The sequence below is a fragment of the Sapajus apella genome, unplaced genomic scaffold (assembly GCF_009761245.1).
Source record: "Sapajus apella isolate SASKATOON/1434 unplaced genomic scaffold, GSC_monkey_1.0 scaffold124, whole genome shotgun sequence".
In the NCBI taxonomy this organism is placed as follows: domain Eukaryota; kingdom Metazoa; phylum Chordata; class Mammalia; order Primates; family Cebidae; genus Sapajus; species Sapajus apella.
In genome coordinates, this window is record NW_022437064.1 from 1,160,835 (window position 1) to 1,180,390 (window position 19,556).

General features: G+C 35.7%; 1 protein-coding gene across 4 annotated transcripts in view; it reads right to left on the reverse strand.

Moving 5' to 3' along the window:
* The window catches only part of BANK1 (B cell scaffold protein with ankyrin repeats 1), a 307,020-nt gene that overhangs the window by 40,518 nt on the left and 246,946 nt on the right, over positions 1–19,556 (reverse strand). For all 4 annotated transcript variants that reach the window (XM_032261513.1, XM_032261511.1, XM_032261514.1 and 1 more), the window contains 3 exons: positions 16,484–16,562; positions 12,605–12,913; positions 7,236–7,541 (listed from right to left, as the gene is read on the reverse strand). In XM_032261513.1, coding sequence (XP_032117404.1) covers positions 7,236–7,541; positions 12,605–12,913; positions 16,484–16,562 — 694 coding nt within the window. The remainder of the gene's footprint in view (positions 1–7,235; positions 7,542–12,604; positions 12,914–16,483; positions 16,563–19,556) is intronic.

Below are 19,556 nucleotides of genomic sequence, written 5' to 3' on the forward strand. Positions count from 1 at the left end.
CAGCCAGAATATATGAGGTCACTAACATGGGTTATGGCTTACTAGTCAGATAAGCAGAGATGGAAAGTTGGAAAGTACATTGCTACATGAAGGAAAAGGCCATAAAATTCTAATTCAGTTGTGGTATTAATAAATGCTTTCATTTCCAAAGAAGAAAACATTAATTTTCTTTTCAAGTTGTAACAAAAACTTTGTTTGATAGAAGTGCTATCGTTGAAATCATCTCCTAAAGAAAGATTTGGGAAATCTCACTATAAATTTTTTTTCTACTACTAAGAGACCTAATTTTTACCAAAGTAGAACACAAACTGTTTTCATTTGCATATGTATTCTTTCTGATGCAAACACATATATTTACGTTCTAGAAAATGTTTATAATCCAGGAAGGTGAGACATTCTGAGTGAGGACAATTGGTTGTGGACTTTGCTCTAATTATAGCTTGAGACCATGGCAATAAATTTATTAGTAAAATCTCCACTCACCACTGGGTGGGCAGTCTTCTTCCCTCTTGTTGGCAGGAGGCAGCATGCATTGAATAAGTATTGCTTGTATAGCACTGGATTAGGGGGTTAGTCTCCTCCCATGAGACTTCATTTGGGATCATCTCTTTACTTCTGTCACTACTCATTTGTATTCAATAAGAAAATGGTGTAAGTATGGACATAAATCTAGTAATATTCTGAGCAAATTTTCTTTTGTTTCATAGAAAAGTAGTTTGGGCAGCCAATGGAAGACTCTGCAAACTATAATAAGTTTACTTTTTGGTTCATGCTGAGTGATTATCAAAAATAACTTCCCTTCCTCTCCCTCAATCAAGAAATGTTGCTATCCCAAGAAGTAGCAGTGGGATCATGATTTGCCTTGTGTTATACTTCACAGGATGATAAAACTTGGTACTCTTAATATGTTTTCTCCCCTAAATTTAAAGATAAGCTACTTGGTTATGCTCACTTAGAACAAACAGTTTAATTCTGCTACTAATTCTGAAAATTATATAAATGCAGATTGAAAATTCCAGAAGGATAGGGCTGGCTCCTTTGTTCTAGATAGTATTCAATACTGGAAGTTAATACATACTTTGGAAAAGTCATGCAAGACGATGTGTTGGCATATGAAACCCATGCAAAAGGGAAGAGGCAAAAGGCATCCTAATTGGTGTGATATGCCAGGTCTACCTTCACCTGTGTGCCTACAGAATACCTTCCATCACAGCAACTACCATTTCCTACATGCGACCCTGTGCAGACCACTGTACATACATAGTTTTAGTTCTCATGAAAACCCAGTGAAGTAGGTATTAACATTTCTTTAAAACCAAAACCATAAACAAGTGAAGCAAGTTTACATAATTTGCACAAAGTTACACAACTATGTCAGTCTTAGTCAAATTCAGTTCCATCTGGCTTCATAATCCTCATGAATTTCACTACCCAGTGCTGCTGGTCTGTTAGGGAAGACTTTTTCCAATTTTCTAACGTCAGGAAGCATTTTATTTTTCCTGAATAGCTACTTATTTAGTTTATAAAAAATCACATAAGTCCTGGTAGAAAATATAGTGAATTCAAGAAATCTAAAGTGACTCAAAAGATAGTAGGTGTGGATAGCTGTTTGATATGGCTGTTTGATGGATCTGTAATTTCATCTTTAAACAATCATTTTCTAAAGTATTTGTTTACTCAGGCTTAACAATGGAAATAATTCAGGTAAGAGTTTCTTAACAGTGGTACTGTTGACACTTGAGACTGGATAATTCTTTGTTATGGGGCTGTCTGGTGCATTGTAGGATGTTTAGCAGCAGTCTTGGTCTCTGCCTAGTAGATGCCACTAATACAGTTCTTAGTTCTGACAATCAAAATGTCTCCAGACACTGCCAAATCTCTTTTGAGAGGCAAATCACTGCCACTTAAGAACTACTTTTATAGGTTAATTAAATTTCTTCCTACAGATGCATTTAACAAATAGTTTAGTAACATCATAAGTGGAAAACGACCAGAATTCATCTGGCTGTTGAATGAAAATCTAAATGCTTGATAATATTTGCATTCATTGTCTTGTACAATGAAAATCCCTTAATGTCAGTTCACACCACAGCCGATTACTGCCTCCTTTCCACTTCACTAATATAAAGGCATTGAATTCTTGGAAGATGAGGCTGGAAAAGTTCCTCATCATTAGGTCAACATGCTAATAGATGGTCTGCAAAGCCCTTCTCAGGTTTCATTCAGTATTTCTGTGAAGGAGCCAGGGGATCATGATGTTCTCCTCTGAAAATGACAGAAAGAGCAAACAAGAACACCTGGGTTACAGAAGCTGACTTGCTCTTCTTCAATGGACAGTATGAACACAGGTCAGAACAATTTCTCCTTTACAGAGTTACACCAGCACTCTATCATGGAAAAGAATGAGGCAGAGAGTCAGAGGAGAAAAACAGGAACATGAGGCTTACAAAGAATGATAAATATGCCACTATTCTGAGAGCACCTGTGATATACATGCTATGTCCTCAAGCTAAATGGTTTGGACAAGGTCACCTAGCCAGGGAGTAAGATGCAAGGCACTCGATCTAAGACCTACTTCAATCCACTTGACCATATTTACTAATGAAGACAGAGACCATTATACCCTGTCACATTTACAATGATACGAATAATTTTTCCTGAGAGTTTCTACAAGGTCTTTTTTCTCTTTTTGCATTTCAATTGCATTGTATGTGATCAATTTCAAGTACAAGTGAATTGCAAGTGGAAAATTTCTGAGAGCAGCTGAGTTGCACTTGACATTTTGGGGTCCCTGTAGCTGAGTAGCTCTCAAAAAGGTCATATACAACTTTGCTGCACTGCAAAATGCCAAGGGCAACTCAGTAGCAATTGGAAATTGAAAGGGAAATTATATTCTACCCGAAATCAGTCATGTGGATTCTGAAGAAGGATCTTTGTTCTATTAGTTGTGTGAGAGGAAAATAGAAAATTGCCCATTGATGCTGAAATATTTTACCCAATAGGCATTCATCTCTTTGCATGATTTATGGACATAGTTTTACTACCAATCTATCTATGCCATGCCAAGTGCTCATTTGCTTTCCCTGATTTATCATAAATCAAGAATTCTGCCACTGAAGACTATAAATCTGTGTTAATTCCTCTATATTCTTCAAGCTTAATGAACCTGATCCTCTTCAATATTACAGGGAGAAAAAAGTAGAAAAAAATATATCTGAAAACAGGCAAACTTTAAAAAATTTTACTTAAGAAAAATGAGTTATTCTTGTTGTGGATGTTAACCTAAGATCAGGTTTTAGTACAACAGCAATGGAATAAAAAATCATAAACATATCTCTTGATAAAATGAAACATCATGGGTTCAGTTTTGCATTAATAAGTTACATCTCTGGGGTAGAGGGATGATGATGATGGTGGTGGATATAGAGCTTCTCTCTCACATGTTTTAAACTTTGTGAAAGCAGTTTGAGTGCTTAGCAATATATGAATAACCTAGAGCTTTGTCCAATTCTGTGTGGGCTCTTTCCTTCAAATTAGCACTATTTTGGACATAAGATGGTTTAAAGCAGGAGAGACTTAGGAATTAGTAGACTGATATACTCTTCTGATTACCTTCCAGTGTGTTAATGAAGCCTTCTGTTTTAGCCACATTGATGTGGATCTTGTCACTTCTATCATTTTATTCAGTTAATATGCACCAAATATGCACGGTTTCTACTGTGAATTCAGCACTGACCTTGGCACCAGAGATACAATGGGGAAAAACATTAGTTTTGTCTCTTCCTTCATGGATCTTATAGGTTAAAAGGAAGAAATAAATATTAACAAATCCAGAAATAAATATATCAGTGATGGAAATTTGTGGTGCCATATGCTCAGGCATGGGATCTCCAAATCCTACCTCTTCCTCTTCCTGGTTTTATCACATTGAGCAAGAGGCTGAAACTCACTAAGCATAAGTTTCTTTATCTTTAGAATGAGGCCATTAATGCCAATTATGCAGCGTTATTGTGTGAACTAGTAATTATTATGAAAGCTGCCTAATAATAATTATTGTAAGAATATGACTAAGCCAACTTGCCCTATTAGAGTATGGGGTCTTTCTTCCCTCACACACTCCAGCACTATTATTTTTCCTAACTTCTGACTCCACCAGAACCCAGGAAATATACAGACACTAAACTGAGAAAAGAAAAAGTAGGATTGTTTTAATTCATTGAGCATATACTACATATCAAGTATTGTGCTGGGTTTTTTTCTAATTTTATCTCATTTAGAGATTAACAATCTTCAAAATACATATCATTTTTATCCCAAACTTACAGTGAGGAAATTCAGTCTCAGATATGTGAAGTTGCCTACTTAGGTTATATCAGCTAAATTTGAATACAAATCTTTCTGCAAAGTTAGTATGGTTTTCCTTTGCCTAGTCCCTTTGCCATTACTTCTTGAGCTTCTGAAATAGTAAGCTGGGATTGTGCATTCCTGTGTTTTCCCCCATCTCCTATTCCATATTCTTCAATTCTGCCTACGTTAACACACCCTGAATATACTAATATACTGATATCACCTTTGGGCTCTAGCAGGCCAGAAATTAATCTTCTAATTGAGTGGATTGTTTTCTGGGAAATGGTGGCAATTCGACTTAATAGATCTGCCTGAGCTAGGGGATAAAAAAGGAAAGATGTGAGGAAAGATTCTTATCCTGTGAAATGCAAAGAACATCAAGAATGAATTAGCTGATGAGGCAATCTCTTCCTATGTGGGAACAGAATGATCAACAATCAATTGTATAAAAGAAAAAGGCAGGCAAATATATCCCAGTGAAAGAGAAAATGAAATAAAAAATGGAAGAGGTTTTCAGTGACCTTATTTACAGTCCAGCTTTTGAATACTTTTTTGGGATACAGGGTAAATAACCATACCCATTTTATATTCATAATTGCAAAAAAATTATAACACTAGTTTCATCTCTATGAAATACAAATATAATGAGAGTAAATTATATTGTATCATTGAATTAGAAAGATGTCATATAAATATTGAAGGGTGCCATGCTTGGGATGGGTGAGATTAGTAAACTTTAAAATTTATTAGAAACTCAATCTTTAGGATTCTTCAATGTTTCTATGTGTACGTATGCCTACAGGACAAATTATAATATTGCATGTTGAGAATTTACATAATTGGGACACAGGTTTTATCATTGGCACTCAGTTGATGTTTATGTAACTACTAAATAAATCAATGAGAAGGAAAACCATCCAAATGTACTTTTTTAACTTAGGGATGGGTTGAAAGTCTAAAGCAGTCATAGCCCAAGTTCTTTCTCCAGTCCTGTGAAATGAAGCACTCATCAATGATGGTCGCTTTCTTCATTAGAGAAATTGAACAGAATTAGTTCTGGACATGGGACACAAGGCACACTGGGTGGCAGCAATTACACACTAGACTGAAAACAGGGAGAACAAGTTAAAGTTGTGCGTTCTGAATGGTGAAATTTCCCAGTCTTCTTCCAGCATTCTAATCTCAATGTGCTGGCAATTGGGTATGTAAGTGCAGACTATAGTTAGTTGACGACTGTTCTAGAAAAAGTGAAAAGAATAGGAGAATAGAGTTACATAAATAATATTTTGGGGCCATTCAATGAAAAAATTGTCTAACTCCTAATTACCCTACAGTGCTGTCCACAGGTTAACAAGTAGAGTTTCCATTGAAGCATTAGTGCTTCATTCTTTTTTTTTTTTTTTTTTTTTTTTTGAGACTGAGTCGTGCTCTATCGCCCAGGCTGGAGTGCAGTGGTATGATTTTGGCTCACTGCAACCTCCTGGGTTCAAGCCATTCTTCTGCCTCAGCCTCTGGAGTAGCTGGGACTACAGGCGACTGCCATCACGCCCGGCTAATGTTTTTGTATTTTTAGTCGAGTCAGGGTTTCACCACGTCGGCCGGCCTGGTCTCAAACTCCTCACCTGAGGTGATCCACTAGCCTTGGCCTCCCAATGTGCTGGGAATACAGATGTGAGCCACTGTGCTTGGCCAGTGCATTATTCCTAAACATGAAAGCATAGCTAAGAATAGCCATATTTGATGGAAGTATCCAATGTTACAGGCAAAACAAACAAGACAACAGAGACAATATGAGAGCAGAAGGAAAATAAAAATAAGAACAAAAGAAATTTAAAAACAAATCAAAACAAAATCAGTAACAAAGATACTGAATTATATCTCTCTGCACCCCTACAGCGTAAAAAAGAAAAGAACAACAGAGAATGTGACAGAGATCTTGAAAAACAAGAATATGACCACCAATAGAAGGACAGGAAGATAAAGGCCAAAAGGTAGAGCAACACAACATGGGATTCCATACTTGTCCTGAGAAATTCCCTAAGCATTGGGGTATAGCGGATGAGGTATCTCTTCAAAAATTTCTAGAATATAACTAATGTTTTGTATCGAGCTATATATATTTTCTCTTTTCAAACTATTTACTGGTATTTATCAACTTTGTCAAGGAGACGGTAATATCCTAGAGATTTTAACTATGAGAGACAACCTGAGAATTTCTAAAAAAAAGCTCATTCCCTGCCTTTATAATCTAGACAACTGTTCCAATTCATATTTGATTTCAGCAGAAGCAGTTCATTAATTTGTCATAGTTTCCTAATTTGTTATAGTTTCTTGAACATTATCAGGAGTACATCACCATTAAATAAGTGTGCTTTATATGGTAAATACTTTATATATGCTTGCTAAATTTTCTTATATGAATCTCTCAATATATACAGGCACCTTAAGGAACAGAATAGTTTCTATTGAAAATATTAAGTATATATGAATAATTATGTTTCTCTTAGGTGGATCTATGGTATATATTTAAATGTTCTTGTGTTGCATATTATTTACAGGAGTTGAGCTTCCCTCTTATAGAATTAGGAAGGAAGTATCAAGGAGAATTTCGACATGTATGCTATGGTTTCATATTCCATGAATGACTTGTCATTATCCTTCCTAATGAGGAATTAGAAACCTGAACTATCCAATATTCTTATTTTCTTTACTCATTATGTTTCTAAATTAAAAAATAAGCCTGTATAGCTTACCTGTGACTTGAAAAAAAATGTTTAATCTTTGGAATTTTAGAGCACTAATTGCAGCACCATATTCCCTCCTTCCATACTCAAAATTTTGGACATACAAAATTAACAAGTAAACACACAGCAATGATAAAACATTACCTTGAGCTATGTAAGGTGTGGTTTCCTCTTTCGGAGGTATATTTGTAGGTCGGGGTGTGGGGGCAGGCGGCCTGTTTATAATGAAAGACCGACTCCCAGTTTTTTTCTTTATACTCAAACTGGCCAAAATCATGTCATATTCACTGTCATCAATCTCAGCAAAAGTGTATGGGTCTTCCTCCTCCTCCTGATCCTTTTCATCTTCTTTCTTCTCTTTCTGCCCTTTGAGTTCATCTCCTGTTTCTTGTCTAACACCAGGATCACCCCAGTTCTGACTTCTTTCCATTTGGCCTTCCACCATTGTCCCTGTTTATGAAATATTTACATTGTGTTTACTCTTTCTGTTATATGCAATTTTATCGGTGTCCATCTGTCACTTTTTTGAGCTTCCCAAGGTGGCTTAGTCAAGTGCCATAGGGAATAATATTAGAGAGGAGCTTCTGGCTCCAGAATAACAATTTATATATTACCCCATAAATGCAGAAAGAAAAGTGAGCTGTGTAACTTACTAATAAATCATCCTGCAGTAATTTAAATTTTATTAAGAAAAACACTTTGCTTAAGACATGGATTTTTAAAAAACATTTAAATATTTTCCATATTATTTTGTGTGTGTGTGTCTGTATATATACATAATATAATTTTTTTTTTTTTTTGGATGGAGTCTTTCTCTGTGGCTCAGGCTGGAGTGCAGTGGTGTGAGCTTGGCTCACTGCAACCTCCACTTCCCGGGTTCTGGTTCAAGCAATTCTCCTACCTTAGCCTCCCAAGTAGCTGGGATTACTGGCACGAGCCACCATGTCCAGCTAATTTTTATATTTTTTAGTAGAGACAGCGTTTCACCATGTTGGCCAGTCTGGTCTTGAACTCCACACCTTGTGATCTACCTGCCTCCGCCTCCCAAAGTGCTGGGATTAGAGGTATGAGCCACTGTGCACAGCCAATATAAATATTTTTATATATTACTTCATCTATAAAATATAAAATATATGTTATATATACCTTTATGTATTATATATATATAATACATATTATATATACTTTCATATATTATATATATATAAAATACATATTATATATACTTTCATATGTAAAGAATGATTTCATATCAGGAAATTGAGTTACAAATCTTAAGTCTCAAACTCCACAGACTTTGAAAGCTTGTGTTTTTCAAGCATAATATTCTTATATGTATTTCTTTTCACTTGAAATTGTTTCATGTTTCATATTGCTTGCACTGGATATTTCACCTAAAATTTAATTTCTGTGAAAATGACAGGGAGTAATAGCTAAAGGCACCATTAGTTGGTTTCATAGCTGTCGGTTTTTGAATATGACAAACTGACCTTCAAAAATGCAGCTCTTGCTTTCTACCAGCCAACTTGAACCTTATTCATAGATAAAGGACACTGGCCAGGTGTGGTGGCTTTTGTGCCTAATCCAAATACTTAGGGAGGCTGAAGTAAGAGGACAGCTGGAGGCCAGGAATTTGAGAGCAGCCTGGTGAGACCGAGTGTCTACAAAAATGAAAGAATTAGCCAGGCGAGGTGGTGTGCACCTGTACTCCCAGCTACTCCAGAAAATGAGGAGAGAGGATTGCTTTAGGCCAAGAGTTTGAGGTTGCAGTGAGCTATAAGCACGCCATCGCACTCCAGCCTGGCAACAGAGTGAGATCGTGTGTCACCAAAAAAAAAAACAAAAAAAACCTAAAAAAAAAAAAAAAAAAATTAAAAAACGTGGATGAATGACACTGACAGTAGAGTTCATGACTTAAAAGACAGCATAGATGATCAGTGATTTGAGAATTAATTCACGTGAAAAGAATACAATTATAGGTTTCAGAGTCTTTGATGGTTTTTACATTCAGTAATAACTTATAAGAATATGTTAAAATATTTTTGTAGCAGTTATTAATAAGAGAAAGATACATGCTTTGATTAACAAGTAAATTGAAAAGAATTTTAATGTCTCCCTACCAGGCCAATGAGAGGGCTTTTTCTTTCATTTTCATTCTTTTTCAATTTGCCCTTCATTTGGTGAGAATCTGATACTTCCCAAATTAGTTTACTTATAAAGATTTCAGTGGAGAAGCTTAAAAGGAGAAAGAGAAGTAGCAAAGCAGAATTAAAGGATATTATTATAGAAAGAGTCAGCAGTTGTCTTGGGTAGGTTTATGAGGAGAGACTAATCTCCCAACAGCGTCTTAACTCTTATGGTTTCATTTGGTTTAACCTAAGAAATATTAATTACCTATGTGCCTAGCACTAACTTTCAATTCACCACGACTTGCCTTTTATCCTATGAATAACATGGTTTTAAGATTTTGACTTTATGACTTCTGTTTCACTGACAGCAACACAGGTGAAGCCAGATTAATGTGTGGGAACCACTTTTTCAGTGTTTCATTTTTAGCAGAATGTGTCAACCATCTTACCTTTGTGAACTGATTTCCTGAGCTGTTAACTCTCTTTGTTTCCCCACCCACCTCTCCTCCCAACTATTTCTAAAGTTGGGCTTGCACTAGAAATAATACATTTTACTTTTTATTTTCCAGAGTATCAGATTATACTTTTAAGAGTGGAACCAGAGCTTTCTCAATTCAGGTGGCATATCAATGAAGAACGATGAAAACAAATCACTTCTATAATTCCAACTTTTGAAGTAATTGGGGCAAAAGTATATAAAAAAAGAGAAAAATCCTAAGAGCCTTGGAGATCTGTTAATAGAAGTAAGTAACTTACATTTTCTAATTACAGGCTTCTTGGGACTGAGTCAAGGAGGGATCTGATAATTACTTTTCAGGATTCTTGGGATGTTAAAAAGAAACAGTAGGTTCTTTATAAAGTGCCCTATAGTATTATATGTTATTAATTTCTCTGATGAAGATGTCCATAAATCCATTATGAGGAATGTGATGCCTACAGCATTGATGAGATGGCTCTTTTTTTCCCCCTTCAGTAACTTGAGGGCAGATGGAAGCTACTCCTGAAGAACAATTCCTGACAGTATCACTAGCCAAAGTCAAAGACATAAAAAGTCTCTGGCAAAAAAATAACTGATAGCTTACAGCCTTGCATTTAAAGACCAATAAAACCATTTTAAGAAAAAATACTGGCATTTTGTTATCCACTTCTAATATCAGTGTTATGAAAAGATAAGATCAAAGTAACACTGCATATAAAATGTAAAAAGAGTTTTTAAATTAGATGAGTTTTTGTTTTATTTTGCTTTTTATATTTGCTAGTTTTCAGGAGATATATTAGCCAAGATTACATTTCTCATTTCAGATATCTCATGAAGATCTTGGGTAGAGTCGTTTTAGACCTGCTAACCAACATATATACAAAATTTTACATTAGGAAAAATATGACTTAATATTATCACTTTTTTTTTTTTTTTTTTTTTTTTTTTTTGAGACAGAGCGTTGCTCTGTCGCCCAGGCTCAAGTGCAGTGGCGTAATCTTGGCTCACTGCAGCCTCCCCCTTCTTTGTTCAAGCGATTCTCCTGCCTCAGCCTCTTGAGTAGCTGGGATTACAGGCACCCACCACCATGCCCGGCTAATTTTGTATTTTTACTATTTTTTGTATTTTTAGTTTCACCATGTTGGTCAGGCTGGTCTTGAATGCCTGACCTCGTGGTTCACCTTTCCTGACCTCGTGGTTCACCTTTCCTGACCTCCCAAAGTGCTGGGATTCCAGGCGTGAGCTACTGTGCCAGGCCAGCACTTTTAGGATAATTAATCTGACACAAGACAGTTTTGTCTTCTTAACAATTAATTTTGTTATAACAAATTATTCATATCTGAAAAAATGAGAAAAAAATCCCAGAATGTTGTAGTGAGTATAACTAACTTAAGATGTTTTCTCCCCTCCCCTCTAAATATTAATACATCTACTCCATGGATAAATATTAAGGATCCACAAGAGCTTAAAATATAGTAGGTAATAAATATCTGTTGAGTGAATGAATGAATCAGAGAAATATCCATTAGGCTTCAGAGCTTTCCATTAAGCAGTACTTTCTGTCTCTAAATACAGTGCATAACCTTAATAAGCCTTATTATGGTAAACTTGGGTCTTCACAGAGAGCCTTCAAGGGCACAAATGCTGAATTCCTTTTTTTTTTTTTTTTTTTGACATGGAGTCTCGCTCTTGTTGCATAGGCTGCAGTGTACTGGGGTGATCTTGGTTCACCGCAACCTCTGCCTCCCAGGCTCAAGCAATTCTCCTGCTTCAGCTTCCCGAGTAGCTGGGATTACAGGTGCATGCCACCACACCCAGCTAATTTTTGTATTTTTAGTAGAGTTGGGGTTTTACCATGTTGGCCAGGCTTGTCTTGAACTCTTGACCTCAGGTGATCTGCCTGCCTTGGCCTCCCAGAGTGCTGGGATTACAGGTATGAGCCACTGTGCCTGGCCCAAATGCTAAATTTCATTGCTTAAAAATTTAATTTTTGAAACAAGTTCATGTTTTTCTACTTTATAGCCTTCTGTGACCCAACAACTAAATTATAGTGAAAATGGGGTTTTGATAAGGAGTTTTTTTTAAACTAAATTATCTTCTTAAGAATGTTTTATATGGAAAATAAATATAAATTTGGAAAGTACATATGAAATAATAATCAAAAAGTAGATGATAATTTGTACTGTAAGAGTGAACCTTAAGCTGAAAATTTTTCAGGGTGTTGAACACTCCAGGCAGATAAACCTAAGGTGGAAGCTCCTCTTCATACCCTCTGCAAGGACAGAGTCCCCACTGCCACCTTCCGCACCCCAATTCCTGCATCTGGGAACAAATGCCAGTGACAGCTATGTTGACTTCTCCCACTTGGATAGTGTATAAAGTGCTTTCACACTTTGGTCTCAGTGTAGTGTGCGACAAACCCTTTAGTACTTAACTCTCCTACAGCAATCATGTGCTGTAGTTCATGAAGTGCCCAAGTGCATCTGAAAATTGTCAATCATTAGCATTTCACTTTTTTCTGAAGACTAAGAGTATGTTTTAAAAGCACTATTGTATTTCCTTTTCCACAGAATGCCTGAGGTTCATTTATGTGAAGAACTACAGACTCCTTCTAAGTTTTATTTTCTTAAGGCTTTGTAAGGAGACAAGGAAAAAAGAAAGAGAAAAAGTGAGAGAAGGGAGAAAAAAAGGAAGGAAGTGAGGGAGGGAGAAAGGAAGAAAAGAATGAAGTAGAGGTAGGTATCTCTTGCCTCATTTCCAAGGCCTTAGTTTTTAAAAAATAAAAGGAAAGTTGCTCTTGGTTTCAAAAGCTGATCTGCTCTGTATAGATTTGCCACTGCACTATTTCCTATGTAAGCCTGTCAAAGGTTGGTTTTTGTTTTGTTTTTTTCTAACCTTAAACTTACCTGGTAAGGTGAAGTGAGGTCTTTCCAGTTGGGAGGCAGTAGCTACAGGTCGCGGTGGAGGGAGAGGAGGTCTGCTGCTCATGAGTGGCTCTTGTGAATTATTTTCTGGGTCAGCACCAGGAATGAACACATACAAGTCATCATACTGGTCCTCGGAACTCTCACTGCCAACCTCTGCTGGGCTGTGCTTGGCCTCCGTGCCTGACCCATTCTCTTTTCCTTCCCCTTCCATTTTATTTGCCTCAGCTTCATCTGCACTTTGCCTGCATGTGTTCCTGCTGTCGTGATGAAATCCTGGGTTCTGTGTTGCTGTTTATGATGAAGATTGCACAATATCATTTAAATACACCATCTGGAGGCATTTCATATTTTGTAAATTTGTACAGAAATAGTAGTAATGCTAATAAAACTTTTATGACCTGATATAATGAAAAGATGTCAAATATATAACTTTTAGTGAGCAGTCATTTATTTCTGGGCTTTTAAAGTACTTACCAAATGAACAGTCAAAGCTCCATTATGTCTTGCTACCTGTGTTTATGACACACTCATGCAGATAATGCTATTCTGATTCTTTAGAGTTGAACAGATTCATATATTTGATATCATCATTGCATTTTTATTAGAAAACAATATAACTGACCCAACAAAATAATAAATGATGGAAAAGGTACAAAAGAAAAGACACAAACTTTACTTGCTTGTAAATAATGAATACAAATGAATCTATGACTCTTATTTAGTTATTTTAATATATATAGATAATTTTATAAAGAGACTATAAAATTATAGTATCTTTATAGATAACTATAATAATTTTGTAATTCCTTGTAATAAATCATTTATAGATACTATACTAACTAACTTTGAAACTATTACTGGGGAAAAGTTTATATATATATATATATATATATATTTATTATTATTTTTTTTTTTGGTGGGGAAGGCATCTAAATAACCAACAGTAGGTAAATCTTTCTGAGGCTCAATTCCTTCACCTACAAATGCATTCTACCATTTAACCAGATAATCCGAATCACCTCTACTTTAAGAACCATGTAATTATTTGTTTTTACATCATATCCAGTAAATGCTCTTTAAACACTCGGGAAGAAAACAGAAAAAAAGAAATTATAATGCAATGACTTTAAATCTTTAGAAAAAAACTTTCATTAAAATTTTTTTATAAAAGTATTCTCTAAAGAAAGTATTCAAAGAAATTTAAAACAGACTTTGGAACCTCTATAACAGACCTGTGAATAAGTGAACTGTTGTCCTTGTCAAGGCAAGAAATTGCTTTATTACAATGTTGCTAAGCTAAAATATAACTTAAAATGACAAACAGCAGAATGTAGAGAAGAAAGACTTTTTTAAAACGAAGAATTACACTGCAGAAATTTTTCTCCATAGGAGAAAAATTAGTCATGTAGAAAAATCATACCCCTGATGGTAGCTCATATTACTATATGGAATTTTCTTTTTTTCTTTTTCTATTCTTTCATGTGATAAAGAAACATACAGTTTCCAGTGCTTAGAAGTAAACCAATATTCTTAATTACCAGCCTGGAGAGAGTAGCTGGCCTTTTGTTTTTGTATACTGTCTGCACAGATCTCATTCATCTTTCTACCCTTAATACTAAACACTGAGCCTGAAATTAAGTAGCTTCTAGAAATGTTGATGGACTGGATGGAAAAAAATTATTGCTCAGGCTAGCAAAGGGACTTTATTATTTCTGTATGGACAAATCAGTCATCAACTCAGAATTACATTCCTGCTATAGGAAATTACTCTTAGCCACACTTCTGTTTATATATTCAGTGTTTCTTAATACTGAATAAGCAACAGAATCTGTATAGTACTTGTCATCAAATATGCCCAAAATTGGTTTCCAGCCCTGGAAAGTCAAATTTAATGAGTTAGTATGTTTTAGCATGCTTCGTAGTAATGATAATACCACTGGAAATCTGCTGAGCTAGGGTTCTGTGCTTCATTCTCTCTCTCATGAAAGAGACTGGCCTGAGCCGAGTCATACACAGTTTCATATACAAGAGAGTTTTAGTTCCAAACTGTGAAAGTGAAATTTTTCTTCATAAAGAATTGAAATAATGTTTTCTTATTACAGTCAATTCTACTGAAAATTAGGCATGATAAATATATGGTCATTTCAATGATTATTTTAATTATAATCACTTTTATTATAATTAAAATAAGATATATACCTTTAAAGTTTGGTGCATTAATCCATTGCTTTAATATTTAGCATTTTTCATGTCCTGCAATAATTTGATGAGTTTACTGATTTTTGCCAAAGTATGTTAGTGAAGGCATTTAATTGTATGTAACTTCATTTGATTTGCAGTTCCCCATCATTTGAAAAACTTGTGGTCAATAATGTTTGTTGGGTATAGACTGTATTCTGTTACAGGTGCGGGGGATACAATCAAAACAGTGAATAAAAAGTCCTAATGCCTTTGAGCATGTGCTTTAGAAAGAGAAGACAGGCAATAAACAACAACCAGATAAATAATATATTATGTTAAATGTTGATCAGTGAATGAAGAAAAGGAGCAGGTAAAGTGAAATAAAGTGCAACAGTAGAGGAGGGTGTCATAATACAAAAAAAGAAGTAATGAAGCAAGCCTTGGGCATATAAGGAGAAGGTATATAGAAGGAAGAGAAAGTGCAAATGCCTTGAGGCAGGCACATTATTGGTGTGTGAACAAGAGAGTGGTGGGAGATGGGAACACAAAGATTAGGGCCTTCTAGGGGTTGAGAAAGATTATGAGTACAATGGGGAGGTATTAGAGGATTTGAAGCAGGAAAGTGTTTAGTACTTTCATGGAGCACAGAATATCAGAGACAGCAAATGTATAAGTTGCTATTAAAGGCTTTCTTATTGTGAGAGGCTGTCCTATACATTATTTCGCAGCATTCCTGGTGTCTCTACCCAATAAATACCAGTCGCAATCCTTTCTCCTGAGTTGTAACAATAGAAAAAATTCTATTTATTTCCAAGCTTGCAATTTAGGGGGTGACAATGGCCCTCCATTTATCTACTGTGTTATTGCAGTAAACAGAGGGAGAGCTGATGACACTGTTGACTAGGATAAATAACAATGAAAGAGGAGAGAAATGGTTGAATGCTGGCAATATTTTGAAGGTAGAGTCAACAGTATTGTATGGCAGATTGTGTATGGGGTAGGAGACAAAGTAAAAAAGTGAAGGATGACTTTCAAGGATTTTGAACTGACTTGAACAAAGGAGGGAAGGAGTTTTCACTTACTAAGATGAGGAAGTCAGGTGGAGAGCTTTGGCAATGGCAGGAATCAGAATTTTCAAAAATGTTGGGTGTGAGATTCCTATCAGACATGCTGGTGAAGATGTTGAGCTGTATGCCAATAAAACCTGGCATAATGGGTAGAGTTTATATATGTATATGTTTATATACATGTAGGAACATGCTGATTATTCTTCAGACATAGAGCCAGGGAGGATCTTAGAGAGTATTCTAGTTCAACATTCTCATTTCATAACAGAAAACTAAGGTCTACAAAGAATGTGGTTATGTGTTTTTTTTTAAAACTTAAAAAAACGTAGTTATCAAATAGTCATAACAAAGTTATATGTGTATTCCCTCTGGGTAGGAAAAATCAATATTTGATTATTAAACCTTGAACTTATAAAAGTATTTAAATTAGCAATATGATGTAGTAGTATCTCTATTACAAGTTAAAAGTCAGTTAATTAAATATCTTTCCACATCTCTTCGGTCTTACTTTTTCAGTTATATATTCCATAAATCACATACATATGTGCTATATATACGTGATACATATATATGAACATGCCACATGTATATAAAACATAGAAGAACTTACAAGGAATATATGTGGAAAATGAGGCAATATCATCTTCATAATCATTTTCTTGCTCATTATTTCTGTCAGTTTCTTGGATCTGAAAAACATGAATGTAATTTTCAGTAATATGCATTAATCTCAATAAATATGCACTGGATGCCTGTGCTAATAAGAAATAGTTTCTGTTTTTATTTAAATACTTTATTATTTTATAGATCTTGGATAACAAATGCTCAATGGCACATAGTACTAAAAGTATAATGAGGGAAATAGTACATTTATAATAAACAATAAATTGGTGAAACATAAAAAAACTTATTAAAATGACTCTAAGATGCAAAGAAGGCAATAATCATTAAATTTAAGTGTAATAAAGAAGTTCTGAATAAAAATTGAACACAACTATGTCTCTTGAAAATTGTAAGCTTTTCTTCCTTTTGAACATTTCTATATATTTTACAGTTTAAAAGATATTCTTAATTACAACAATTACTATTATACAGTGAATACAGTGAAAGACAATGATATTATAAAGTGCTTTTTCTCCATCTTTACAAAAAAGAAATCCAGTAAGCATACTTCTGTTTGTCTTTCTGAAAACAGTTTCACTATATGTATTTCGAAGGCAGAATTAACTGAGAAAGGAGAGAAACCTCTTAACTCCAGAATTGTTAGTCTTTGTTTATAATCTCTGAAAGAGACATGGAGTCTACAGTTGTGCATACTAGTTCTCACAGAGAAAGCTAATACTAGTGACAGTTCTATTTCTGCAGAAGCATCTAGGAAAAGGGATGGAGATTGACTGTATTTAACATAGAACATGTTTTGTTAATGTGAACTCCACGGGATTATTCAAATGATTTACATTTCTGTTCTTAAAACAGTTGATTGAAATGATTAGGCCATTTGCTCTGCATTTGAAATGTCCCTTCAAAAATTAGAAGCATCCATATGAAAGCATTTAAAAATTTATAGTAGCTTTGATATGCAAAGGTATTTCACCTGCATACCGACTTCATCAATTAAGTTTATCACCCACTTTGGCCAAAGAGAGCCCTATAGAACTCATTAATTTTTCTTTAAAACACTAATGCTATCCAGAGAAACAAAACGGTTCCTAATTTCTTAAGGAATTTTGAAAATAAAATCTTTTAAGTATTTTTTAGTGAGCCTGATGCAGTAACTCATTTTATATTTCACTTATGTTTTCCCTTTGATGGACTCTGCCAAATTCTAATATGAAAAATTGTATAGTTTTAGTAGGACGCTTGACATTTTGATGGATATTTGTATGCTTTGATATTAAAATCATTGTTTAATATAGCTAATCTTTGTTTCCAATTAGCTTCACCTATATATTTCATACAGTAGGTCAAAAAATATATTTTTAAAAATCCACAGGACTCCCAAAATCATTTCAAGGAATTTCTTTTACTAATTTATTAGTAGCAATGGTTTACAAAGATTTTGGGAATTAGGCAAAAATTCCTATATATTATTCACAAGCTTGGGCATTATGAGCTCAAAATCACTGTGAATTAATAAACTGACATTAGGCAAGTAGGTAGATAGATGTGTATGTACTGAGGTTGAAACCTAATGAAATTGTTTTTCTATGTCATAACTGAAGCCATAGGACATTTGTACAAAAAATCCAAACCCTGAACCCAATAATGTCTCAAGAGAATTTACCTCCAAATTAAAAAAAAAAAGTCTAGGTTGATATGAAAACTTTCATAAATACTAGGTACAATTGATATTTTGTATAATAAGACTATGCAGAGAGTAATTGTTTTCTCCAGAGTAAAATGCTCTTTAGAAATATTTATGCTAGGTCTCTCCAAGGTGGTCGATTAGATACAACTCTGGCCCACAACACCCAGTGAGAGAGATGCAGAAATCCAGAGATCTCCTGGCTCCAACTGATATACCAGGTGCATTTCAATGGGTCTGATCTGATGGGCATATGCCCATCTGATGCCCCCACGCAGGGCAGACCTAGGTGGGGAGAGGTGCTGCTTCACCCAGAAAGTGCATCTGACCAGCAAGTCGGAGGCTCCCCCTCTGGCACTCTGGTCCAGATATAGCACTTCCCCCAAAGCCTCAGCAATACACAGAACAGGGGATCTTTGCCAGTCAGGTGCTGGGAATTACAAGCACAGAGTTGAATAATAATCCAGGATGGTGTCCAGGATTGGTGCACAGACCTAAACAGACACATAAGCCCAAAGGGCAACTGGGAGAGCCTGTGGACTGACCTATCGCCCCCTCGCTCTGCCCGGAGAGAGAGGGAGCTGTAAGCGGGAGCAGCTGGGTGGGCCCCTACCCCATGATGGGAGAGAGAGGAAGCTTAAAGGGGGAGATGGCCTGGTGCAGCCGGGCAGGTCCCTACCATCCCCAACAAACCCCAGAGGGCTGAAGCTCTGACTCTAGCAGGTGGCACAGCCAGTGCCACAGTCTGAGCTGAACCCAAAATGATCCAGACCAGTGGAGGAAGGGTACAGTCCACCATTAGAGGGGTGGGACTGGGCTACATGTTTTAACAGAAAACACAGGAAGCCTATGTAGCAACAGGACTGCATTCTTGACCACCCAGCAGCACCACCAGGTCAGGGGAAGAGGAGGGCCTAAACCTCCAGTGTAAACAAAAAAGACACAGGAAGCTTCCCTAGCAACCTGAAGGAGTCCCTAGAAACCCAGTAGTGCCTCTACAGGCAGACAAGCAACCTCATCAAGCAGCTCCCCGACACCACAGCCAGGTAAATCCACGAAATGGGGAAAAAAAAAAAAAAAAACAGAACAAAAAAGATGAAACCATCAAAGACCAGAACACATCTTCTCCTTCAAGGAATCACAACTCCTCAACAACATGAGATCACAACATGACCAAGAAGGAGTGTGATGAATTGACAGAAACAGGCTCTAGAAGGTGGATAATAACAAACTTTTCTGAGCTAAAGGAACACATTGTAACTCAATGCAAAGATACCAAAAACCTTGAAAAAAGATGAAATGCTAACTACAATAAACAGCTTAGAGAAGAACATAAATGACTTGATGGAATTGAAAAACACAGCATGAGAACTATGTG